Source organism: Oncorhynchus mykiss, chromosome 7, assembly GCF_013265735.2.
Source record: "Oncorhynchus mykiss isolate Arlee chromosome 7, USDA_OmykA_1.1, whole genome shotgun sequence".
NCBI lineage: Eukaryota > Metazoa > Chordata > Actinopteri > Salmoniformes > Salmonidae > Oncorhynchus > Oncorhynchus mykiss.
Window position 1 is genome coordinate 17,226,220 of NC_048571.1, and position 12,461 is coordinate 17,238,680.

The window sequence follows — 12,461 nt, forward strand, 5'->3', positions numbered from 1 at the left end:
TACAGCTGTAAGTCGCTTGGGGTATGTCTCTATCAGTTTTGCACATCGAGAGACTGACATTTTTTCCCATTCCTCCTTGCAAAACAGCTCGAGCTCAGTGAGGTTGGATGGAGAGCATTTGTGAACAGCAGTTTGCTGTGCTTCAGGGGTTGGGATGGTGTTCTTTGGCTTGCAAGCCTCCCCCTTGTTACTTCAAACATAACGATGGTCATTATGGCCAAACAGTTATTTTTGATTCATCAGACCAGAGGACATTTCTCCAAAAAGTACCATCTTTGTCCTCATGTGCAGTTGCTAACCGTAGCCTGGCTTTTTTATGGCGGTTTTGGAGCAGTTGCTTCTTCCTTGCTGAGCGGCCTTTCAGGTTATGTCGATATAGGACTCATTTTACTGTGGATATAGATACCTTTTGTACCCGTTTCCTCCAGCATCTTCTCAAGGTCCTTTGCTGTTGTTCTGGGATTGATTTGCACTTTGCGCACCAAAGTACATTAATCTCTAGGAGACAGAACGCATCTCCTTCCTGAGCGGTATGACGGCTGCGTGGTTCCATGGTGTTTATGCTTGCATACTATTGTTTGTACAGATGAATGTGGTACCTTCAGGTGTTTGGAAATTGCTCCAAAGGATGAACCAGACTTGTGGAGGTCTACAATTCTTTTTCTGAGATCTTGGCTGATTTATTTTCATTTTCCCATGATGTCAAGCAAAGAGGCACTGAGTTTGAAGGTAGGCCTTGAAATGCATCCACAGGTACACCTCCAATTGACTCAAAGGATGTCAATTATCCTATCAGAAGCTTCTAAAGCCATGACATCATTTTCTGGAATTTTCCAAGCTGTTTAAAGGCACAGTCAACTTGGTGCATGTAAACTTCTGACCCACTGGAATTGTGAAACAGTGAAATAATGTGTCTGTAAATAATTGTTGGAAAAATGACTTGTGTCATGCACAGAGTAGATGTCCTAACCGACTTGCCAAACCTATAGTTTGTTGTGGAGAAATTCGTGGAGTTGAAAAACAAGTTTTAATGACTCCAACCTAAGTGTATGTAAACTTCCGACTTCAACTGTAAGTATTCAGACCCTTTGCAATGAGACTCAATTAACCTCCGGTGCATCTGATTTTGTTGATCATCCTTGATGCTTATACAACTTGATTGGAGTCCACCTTTGGTAAATTCAATTGATTGGACATGTTTTGGAAAGGCATACACCTGTCTATATAAGGGACAGTTGACAGTGCATGTCAGAGTAAAAACCAAGCCACGAGGTCGAAGCAATTGTCCGCAGAGCTCCGAGACAGGATTGTGTTGAGGCACAGATCTGGGAAAGGATACCAAAACATTTCTGCAGCATTGAAGGTCGCCAAGAACACAGTGGCCTCCATCATTCTTAAATGGAAGAAGTTTAGAACCACCAAGACTGTTCCTAGAGCTGGCCGCCCGGCCAAAATGAGAAATCAGGGGAGAAGGGCCTTGGTCAGGGAGGTGACCAAGAACTTGATGGTCACACACCTAAAAATGCTCAGACCATGAGAAACGAGATTCTCTGGTCTGATAAAACCAAGATTGAACTCTTTGGCCTGATTGCCTACTGTGAAGCATTGTGGTGGCAGCATCATGCTGTGGGGTGTTTTTCACCAGCAGGGATTAGGAGACTAGTCAGGACCTTTGATGAAAACCTTCTCAGGACCTCAGACTGGGGCCAACGTTCACCTTCCAACAGGAAAATTACCCTAAAAACACAGCCAAGACAACACAGAAGTGGCTTTGGGACAAGTCTCTGAATGACCTTGAGTGGCCTAGCCAGAGCCCGGACTTGAACCAGATTGAACATCTCTGTAGAGATCTGAAAATAGCTGTGCAGCAACACTCCCCATGCAACCTGACAGAGCTTGAGAGGATCTGCAGAGAAGAATGGGAGAAACTCCTCTAATACGTGTGCCAAGCTTGTACCGTCATACACAAGAAGACTCAAGGATGTAATTGCTGCCTAAAGAATGTACTGCGTACAGGGTCTGAATAGTTATGTAATTGTGTACATTATTTTTTTAATATACATTAAAAAATCTAAAACTGTTTTTTGCTTTGTCATTATGGGTGTGCGTGTTTGTAGATGGGGGGGGGGGGGGGGGGGGGGGGGGTGTAAACAATTTTTGAATAATGCTACAACAAAATGTGGAAAAAGTCAAGTGGTCTGAATACTTTCCAAAGGGGATACATTTTAAATGTGATGTTTTTAGAAGTTGGGCTTGAAGGGTAGCTTAGCACAAAAGCACTCCCTCTATGCAGAATGTAAATGGCTATAAATAAATAAGGTTCAACTGGCTTTAGACAAGTTCAACTAACAAGAATAGCAGTACAGCAAATGTGAATCAGCTTTCAGATAATTAATTGAAAGTGGTGTGTGTTAGTCTTTGTGCATGGCTTCTTATTCACAGAGGGCCAGTGTGGGTACAGGGTTTTGTTCTAACCAAACAAAATCACACCTGATTCAACTAGTCAGGTCTTGAGTTATGTCTTTGATAAGTTGAATCAGGTGTGTTGGTTGGCAAGAACAAAAGCGTACAGTCATATCTGTGGATACAATTGGCCACCCCCCTGTTACGAGTGCTACTTTCATCATGATGAATAGTAATGATCAGTTTATTTGAATAACTTTAGGGGACATTTAATATCATCACATACTTACTTAAGTTTTAGACATTTTGGAAATTAATTATATAAGAGGTGGGCTTATTTGGAACCCACATGGGCTGAAAGGGTACATTCGGTACCCATTAAGCCCAGTCTGGACTTTTCACATATTTATCAAATATTTGTATCTCTTGTTAAAAAATGTTGCAAGTAAAGTCATAAAACTTGATCAGAGATTCATCTTACATTTTATTCTCACTTCATTTTTTGATTTCCCCACCCCCAAAAATTAGGGCAGTATGTATTAGAAATGTTTAAACTTAGATTTTGGTGGGCTTATTCGGTACACTTACCATATAACAATAGATTAATAAAACAAATACTAAAATATAGTTTTTGGGTGGAATTTTCCTTTAAGTGTCAGTGGTCTTTTTAAAGAGAATCTGGATATTCTCATTTCAGGTATTAAAACCCCAAATATGGTTGTACTTGTATTACTCTTGTTTATATTTTTTGTTGTCTTTTGAGTCTTGTAAACAATCAATGTAAAGCATCTATCACATTTGAGAGCAGTTCCATTTCTCCAGCCACATTCTTCAGTTGAAGTGGCGGGGCTGACCACAGACAATGCTGCCTGATTATCCATTCAGGGTTTTCCAGGGTTAGGAAACACCACAGAATCAGTAGAGCAAAGCAAGCAAACTGATTACAGGTCAGTCAAAGTTAACCATCTATCCCATGTGTCATAAAGCACCACTAGAGTTCAGAGAGAATGTTGCACAGTATGATGAACTGGTTGTTTTGAGCAAGATAACCTTGTTTTTCAGCTTGAAAGAACATTAACAGTAGCTAGGTTTCCATTCAATTAGCGACAGATTTCCATGCAAATATTTAAAAAATCTACATAAAACAAGTTGCACGTTTTAGACCAGAGATGTTTCCATCAAACTGACTTTTTGCGGATAAAAGGCTGTGCATGATTACGCATTGCACATAAAAATAACTTTTGCCATTTTAAATTCCCAGATACTGAATGGGAATTCAGTACATGGGTGCACATTTTGGTTTTTGCCCTACCACTCACTATACAGCAGATTAAAAATAATTAAAGCTTGATGATGAGTTGGTTATTTCAATCAGCTGTGTAGTGGAAGGGCAAAAAACTAGACATGTACCCAGGGAGGGCCACAGGACCGGGTTTGGGAAACCCTGCTTTAACCAACAGCTCGCAGATGCAGTGTGGGTAGGCTGCCTACATTATGAGATTATTATGGATAACGGCGATTTATTATTTGTCAAACGGCAGCCAATCGATCACGTCACCAGAATAAGACCCTCGATATTTATTGGAAAGGAGCATCAAACTCCTCATCTTGCAAATTCAGCACCCTGTGAAGTTCATCATAATTGATTTCATCTGTATCTTAAACTGCATGCTTTCCCAAGTCGTAGTGGGAGGACCACACAACATATCTCGTGACTCCAAATATACTACGATATTATGGTTATTATATCAATATTTGCGCATAGAGGGTTTCCACTGCCATTTCTCGCATAATTAATTTTACCGACACAAAAAGATACCAGCATGTCAAACAAACAAATTCAATTTTAAATTGTACCGGTGTGGTTTGTGGTACTGAGAAAGGGGAAAAGTACACAGTGCTCCTTGCATTTAGATGTAAAAACATTGTCCTTGCATGCATATTGATCACGCAACAGTTACCACCTGTAATAGAATATTCTTTGTTCCATACTAATTCCTTTATCAGTGACACTGCTGAGGGAGAGTGCCTGAGGTCACGTAAAGTTGGCTGACACAACTAAAACAAATTAGATATTAGTTAACACTTGAACCCTGAATCAGTAATTCGTAAGTAGCTTTATCCTTTAAGGTACATTTTAATTTGTTACTCTTCAACCAAGTTGTCATAGGGCAGTGCAAACAAACAAGGCCAGTCGAGTTCTTCCAAAAACCAGGCCCTCCTACTAAATGTGTATCCTAATACAAATGTAAAGCAGAACATTTAGTACAGTGCATTTTGACATTGGGGTTCATAGATTAAATGTTGCTCATACACATACACATCCACTTCCTATTTTATGTTTTCTCTTTCCTCAATGTGCATTGCTTCGTTCTTGCATTAGTTAATTGGTTATTGCACTGGCTAATTATTGCATTGGTTAATAGGTTATTGCATTGGTTAATAGGTTATTGCATTGGTTAATTAAATCATTGGTTAATTAACCTGCTCTCTCTCTTTCTTTATAAGTTGGGTAACCCCTTTATTCAGTATTGGAAAGAAGCGGAGGCTAGAAGAAGATGACATGTACCAAGTGCTTCCTGATGATGCTTCTCAGGTCCTGGGAGAGGAACTACAGAGGTATGACATACTGTGGCCCAGCTCTATTTTGCTCCCTATCCCCTAGCCTAGCCCTGTCCCTACTACATTGCCCTATCCCCTAGCCTAGCCCTTTCCCTAGGACATTATCCTATCCCCTAGCCTAGCCCTGTCCCTACTACATTGCCCTATCCCCTAGCATAGCCTATTCCCTAGGACATTGTCCTGTCCCCTAGCCTAGCCCTGTCCCTAGGACATTGCCCGGTCCCCTAGCCTAGCCCTGTCCCTAGGACATTGCCCGGTCCCCTAGCCTAGCCCTGTCCCTAGGACATTGCCCGGGCCCCTAGCCTAGCCCTGTCCCTTAGCCTTTTCCCTAGGACATTGCCCGGTCCCCTAGCCCTGTCCCTAGGACATTGCCCGGTCCCCTAGCCTAGCCCTTTCCTTTAGCCTTTTCCCTAGGACATTGCCCGATTCCCTAGCCTAGCCCTTTCCTTTAGCCTTTTCCTTAGGACATTGCCCGGTCCCCTAGCCTAGCCCTTTCCCCTAGCCTTTTCCCTAGGACATTGCCCGGTCCCCTAGTCTAGCCCTGTCCCTAGGACATTGCCCAGTCCCCTAGCCTAGCCCTTTCCCTTAGCCTTTTCCCTAGGACATTGCCCTGTCCCCTAGCCTAGCCCTGTCCCTAGGACATTGTCCTATCCCCCAGCCTAGCCCTGTCCCCTAGCCTAGCCCTTTCCCTAGGACATTGTCCTATCCCCTAGCCTAGCCCTTTCCCTAGGACATTGCCCTGTCCCCGAGCCTAGCCCTTAGCCTTTTCCCTAGGACATTGCCCTGTCCCCTAGCCTTTTCCCTAGGACATTGCCCTGTCCCCTAGCCTAGCCCTTAGCCTTAGCCTTTTCCCTAGGGCATTGCCCTGTCTCCTAGCCTAGCCTTTTCCCTAGGACATTGCCCTGTCCCCTAGCCTAGCCCTATCCCTCTTCATTGTTTACATCCCTTATTGTATTTTTGTTTTCAGAGCATTGAGAGAGAACTTTCCCTGGCTCTATTTGGAGTTTCATGCTAAACATTGAACTTAGCACCGTTGTGTATTTAGGCTCTGTTCTGTTTTCCGATCATAGTCTAACAATGTGCTAATCTCTCCAGGCATTGGGATAAGGAGGTTCGAATGGCTGCCAGGGAGCTGCGGATGCCCAAACTCACCAAAGCCATTGTGAAGTGCTATGGGAAACCCTACGCAGTGCTGGGGATTTTTAGTTTCACCGTAGTATGTAGAAATATACGTTTTCCGGTTCTTGAACATAACATGTACTATATGTAAATAGGTCAAATGTTAAGTGGGTTTTCTATCCATATATGTCAGCTTTTACAGTGTAAATAAGTGGATTTGAGTTGAGGTTGAAATCTCTCCACCTCTTCTCGTTCCCCCAATAGGAGGTGATTAAGGTGATCCAGCCAGTGTTCTTGGGAAAGCTGATCCGGTACTTTGAGAAGTACGATCCTGATGATATGGACGCACTGTATGAGGCCTTTGGCTACGCTGCTGGTATCTCTCTGTCCACTGTCGCGCTGACCGTCCTCCAAATTCATTATTACTACCACGTCCAGAGGACCGGCATGAAGATACGAGTGGCCATGTGTCACATGATCTACAAGAAGGTCATTATACGCCACATACCTGCATACAGCATTATACAAACTAAAATCTTCAAGAATAATTTGCTAGTAAATGTAATTCCCCCCATAGGCCCTGTGTCTCAGCAGCGCGGCGATGGGAAAAACAACCACAGGACAAATGGTGAACCTGCTATCCAACGATGTCAACAAGTTTGATGAGGTAAAAGCAGGAAGTGCATGCAGTTCCTTTGGATGAAATGGTTCCAGCACATCATCTCCCTCGGTTCATTCCGTAGGTTTCTGAAGTGTATGGCTGTAGCTTATCTGACAGAGGCCCCATATATAACAATTGACCCTTCGTCAAATGTACAGGAATGGAATGCACCAATATCTGGAATGCCTTTTGAGCCGTCTGTCATCTTGTCCTTGCAACTAAAGTATAGAAGTTAAATCCACACGGAGAGAACAAAGTCATGGATGAATGGAAAATGCAGATGGTTGCTTAGCACAAATGTTTACAATAGTCCGACGCTAAACTCAAACCAGAATGAACAAATATAAATGTGTATATATATATATATATATATATATATATATATATATATATATATATATATATATATATATATATATATATATATATATAAATAAATAACATGGGGAGCCCATGCAGCTTATGAAGACCAGCGCGGCCTATTGGCCGCTGTAGTAGGTCATAAATCCAGCTCGAAGGATCATTATCATCTTTGTTATGCTCAATGCAACTACATAGAAACATGTAACAGCTAAGTGAACCAAGGATCACTGGTCTTTGCAGGTGACCAACAATCTGCACTACCTCTGGATAGCACCTCTGCAGGCTGTGGTGGTTATCAGTCTCCTGTGGTATGAGATTGGCCCGTCGTGCCTGGCAGGCGTGGCTGTCCTTGTGTTCCTCCTGCCACTACAGACCATGTTTGGAAAACTCTTCGGCTCCCTCAGGTGAATTACATACGTTACATGGCTTGACCTTAGTGGGGTCTTCTTGAGAAAAGTTGACCTCGTCCTTATCTATAGGGGCTAATGTTTTTCAGTGAGTGGCTCCTGTGCTTCATTGACTATGTCAGAGCTACCTGTTCAATGGTAACCCATAGGTCAACCTATATGTTATGATGATGTCCTTCTCTTAAACCCCTTTTCTGTTTTGACTGTAATGATTTACCTCTTAGAACATTCCAAGCACATGTGAAGAAAAGTTAGCTTTATATGTTGGCTGGCATGTTGACTGGCAATTGAACTGTGAACTCTTGCTTGGACAGTTGTTCACACAATCAACAACACAAGTGCTGGAAGTAATAGCCTTGATTAGGTGTTATGAAACCCTAATGCAATGCAGACTTCTCTGATTCTATGAAAGAGTTCTTAGTTAAATGCAATTTAAACATTGCCATCGATTCGTTAAACTCAGGAAACGTCAGTTTCTGTTCACAAGGAGATATGACTGAACTGACTGACCTCCTTTTCTTGCAGGAGTAAAACCGCTGCCTTGACTGACAATAGGATACGCACCATGAATGAAGTGGTGTCTGGAATCAGGATCATCAAAATGTATGCCTGGGAGAAGCCCTTCTCAGCACTGGTCAATGATGTCAGAAGGTAAAAACTAAACTCAGCATGAAAAGAAACGACCTCAGTCAACTGCGTTTATTTTCAGCAAACATAACAAGATTCAACAACTGAGACATAACTGAACAAGTTTCACAGACATGGAATAATGTGTCCCTCAACAAAGGGAGGGGTCAAAATCAAAAGTCAGTCAGTATCTGGTGTGACCACCAGCTGCATTAAGTACTGCAGTGCATCTCCTCCTCATGCACTGCACCAGATTTGCCAGTTCTTGCTGTGCGACATTACCCCACTTTTCCACCAAGGCACCTGCAAGCTCCCAGACATTTCTGGGGGGGAGAATGGCCCTAGCCCTCACCCTCCGATCCAACAGGTCCCAGACATGCTCAATGGGATTGAGATCCGGGCTCTTCGCTGACCATGGCAGAACACTGACATTCCTGTCATGTAGGAAATCACGCACCGAACAAGCTGTACAGCTGGTGGCATTGTCATGCTGGAGGGTCATGTCAGGATGAGCCTGCAGGAAGGATACCCACATGAGGGAGGAGGATGTCTTCCCTGTCATGCACAGCATTGAGATTGCCTGCAATGACAGCAAGCTCAGTCCGACGATGCTGTGACACACCGCCCCAGACCATGACGGACCCTCCACCTCCAAATCGATCCCGCTCCAGAGTACAGGCCTCGGTGTAACGCTCATTCCTTGGATGATGAATCCGACCATCACCCCAGGTGAGAAAAGTTGCGGTTGTCAGTGAAGAGCACTTTTTGCCAGTCCTGTCTGGTCCAGTGACGGTGGGTTCGTGCCCATAGGCGACGTTGTTGCCGGTGATGTCTGGTGAGGACCTGCCTTACAACAGGCCTACAAGCCCTCAGTCCAGCCTCTCTCAGCCTATTGTGGACAGTCTGAGCACTGATGGAGGGATTGTGCGTTCCTGGTGTAACTCGGGCAGTTGTTGTTGCCATCCTGTACTTGTCCCACAGGTGTGATGTTTGGATGTACTGATCCTGTGCAGGTGTTGTTACACGTGGTCTGCCACTGCGAGAACGATCAGCTGTCCGTCCTGTCTTCGGCGTCTCACAGTACAGACATTGCAATTTATTGCCCTGGTCACATCTGCAGTCCTCATGCCTCCTTGCAGCATGCCTAAGGCACGTTCACACAGATGAACAGGGACCCTGGGCATCTGTCTTTGAGTCAGTTAAAAGGCCTCTTTAGTGTCCTATATTTTCATAACCTTTGGCCTTAATTGCCTACCGTCTGTAAGCTATTAGTGTCTTAACGACGGTTCCACAGGTGCATGTTCATTAATTGTTTATGGTTCATTGAACAAGCACGTGAAAGTGTTTAAAACGCTTTACAATGAAGATCTGTGAAGTTATTTGAATTTTTACGAATTATCTTTGAAAGACAGGGTCCTGAAAAAGGAACGTTTCTTTCTTTGCTGAGTTTACAATTGTAACATAAATTGTATGTTTTTTTTCTATTAGCAGGATACACAAACGGTATGATAAACCAACGACCCTCAGCTAGATGGGATCAATTCCTTCAATGTTCTCATTTTTAGGCACATGTTCAACTTAAAAGGAGAAATCCAACAAAAACCACTCATTCCTTACATTTATAGTGTTAAATAACACTGTGAGAACAATATTTTTTGTGAACAAAAGTTTCATTTTGGTTTTATAGTAAGGTTGGTCGCAACATGGAACATTGTTGTGGAAATCGGTTCCAGCTCAAGTCGACTACAAAATCTGCAATGCTCTCTTATGGGCTGGCTAGCTTTGTAGCCAAGTTACCTACACATAATAATATCAGCATGTAAAGCTACTGTAGTTAGCTGTAAAATTGCCTAAACAAACTGCACTCTCAATTTAGGAGTCTACAATCTCACCATGTTCAAACTGCAGATCGATGTCGTCTAACATTCGCAACGACAGATATACTTTTGAGGAGATAGGAAACCTTACCCATGCTACGTTACTGGGCCGCGCGGTGCATTTTGGGTTATTCTGAGTGATTCTGGGACAAGGAGTGCTCTTCGATGAGTGAATGGGAGTCTTGGGCGCTAGCTCAGAAACCCAACATTAGCATCAACAAAAAGTACAACATTACAAATATTTTGCCGAGATGTGAGGTATTTAACTTATCTGTAGTATCATATAGCTTTGGAATCGTGACATTACGTACTTTCTAGGAAAATGGACAGGATTCTTGTCATATACACTTTGCTTTGCGAAGGGATTGTGTGATGATTAGCTTAGCAACCACATGACACCGTGAATGCGATTGGCCGACAGTCTGCTGGTTGGGGCGTTTTTACGTTTCTTTTATCTTTGGATTCCTATCTCTTTCTATAATTTCTCTGGCAACGGCACCATGCAATGCACCCTGGACTAAAGAGGCAGGTAAATAGGAAAAATGTGCCAGAAGACCTTTAGTTAAATTACACATTTCTCGAGGTAGGAATATCGCAAAAATATGATATATAGCTCATTCGAGAGAAGACATTCGAGTTATGACATGGGCCAGTATTGAAATCTGACGTATTATTAGACGTTTTCGCAATCTAAAAGTATTCCTATTAACTTCCAGTGTAGCGAGAGCAACTTTATCATAGTGCTTGGACGGAGTTCTGCCTGCTTGAACGCCAAGGACTCGGATACACATGAAATGACCCAGGGAATCGGTAGAACGTCACTCAGAGATGCACAAAAACAAGATTCAAAATGAGTGAAAAACATGCTTTCCTATTTCAATAGGTGAAATAAAATGGACTATAGTAAGTGCCTATTATGTGCCAAATATAGTGTTGACCTTAACAGGGTAGACGATTTCATCTTAAATCATCCGTAAATCCCATTAACAGGGGGAATGGAAGCTTGTTGTAACAGGGTTATGCTCAACCCACTCAGTTTTCTACCGCAAAACACATTATTTTACTATGATTTGGCTATAAGAAGTTTGTTTCCTTTAAAACCAGAGTTCAGTTAGTGTAACGGAGTTGACCTTAAAATGAGGGCCAGACATTTCATGTGATAAGATGAATCACTCACATTAAATAAATAATCATCTTGAGAAACGACTTTGTCAAAGCAACAAAATAACTAGGGCTTTACAATGATGGTGAAAACCTGGAGACATTTTTGAGATGAACCAGTTAAATGTAATCTATATAATCCCCAAAAGTAATTATTTATCATGAGGGTCATAAACAATAACTAGTAATGCATACTCAAAGAAAGGTTACAATCCTACCTTTCTGGTAAAAATAGTCATAAATTGCTGAGGTGTAGACACTTAACGACACAAACTCAAGTACACAGTGAAATATTTTGTTATTTCCTGTTTGACAAAACTATTTCCTTTTTAAATTTGATTTTATTTATGCATTTTTTTTACCAGGTAAGTTGACTGAGAACACATTCTCATTTACAGCAACGACCTGGGGAGAGGAGGGGGATGAATGAGCCAATTGTAAAATGGGGATTATGTATGTATGAATGTATGTATGTGCTTTCTAAATATAGCATAATAAAATTCTAAAACGACTAAGATTTCACCTTCCTTATAACTGTAAAATACATATCTGTTTATTGTTGGAGAAAATGTTCGTATTTTCTAAAGTTCGCTCTTGATTCAAACGTCTGCCCCCATCGCTGTGAACGTCACAGAGCTCTAACTTGGCTTCCTGAACTCTCTAGGAACTCTCCTTTCATCTCATATTAATCTTGTCCATCTATGACAAACAAATATATATTTTTGGTTTAAAATCTTTTATTTTTCCGTGATGAAACCACTCTCTCCTGCTGTGCTACGATGTAATGCTTGCAGGCATGTGCTTTGTCCATGGCTGTGATGTATGTTCAGCCAGGGGTTGATGGACAGTCTGAAGAGAAAATGAAATGGTAGGAGGGACATCCCAGCTTCAAGTGATTTCAGATTTCACATCCTACGTCACACAGGCTAATAGCCTAATCTTCATGAATAATGTTCCAATTTAGATGTCAAACAGTATCAAGGTTCTGGTCCAATGCTTCTAAAAAATGTTATACTACTGTATCTGAGGGAACCAGGGCTATCGCTCAATACAAGTCCTTTCGATCTACGGTATTCACAGATTGATATATAAGCGAAAATGTCGGTCGGAACCGGTACATTAACCACGCAGGTCCCTTAAAAAAGGGACCTTACATCCTAAGAGGTTTTAAGTGGGTTAAATTCTTCCTAGAAGTCGGTGTCTGCATGTGCAGTTTATAGT

General features: G+C 42.2%; 1 protein-coding gene across 3 annotated transcripts in view; it reads left to right on the forward strand.

The window, feature by feature from the left end:
- Nucleotides 1–12,461, forward strand: part of LOC110528799 (multidrug resistance-associated protein 4) — a 43,368-nt gene that overhangs the window by 9,292 nt on the left and 21,615 nt on the right. For all 3 annotated transcript variants that reach the window (XM_036982832.1, XM_036982830.1, XM_036982831.1), the window contains exons 2-7: nucleotides 4,912–5,022; nucleotides 6,121–6,241; nucleotides 6,409–6,633; nucleotides 6,722–6,811; nucleotides 7,409–7,572; nucleotides 8,101–8,226. In XM_036982832.1, coding sequence (XP_036838727.1) covers nucleotides 4,912–5,022; nucleotides 6,121–6,241; nucleotides 6,409–6,633; nucleotides 6,722–6,811; nucleotides 7,409–7,572; nucleotides 8,101–8,226 — 837 coding nt within the window. The remainder of the gene's footprint in view (nucleotides 1–4,911; nucleotides 5,023–6,120; nucleotides 6,242–6,408; nucleotides 6,634–6,721; nucleotides 6,812–7,408; nucleotides 7,573–8,100; nucleotides 8,227–12,461) is intronic.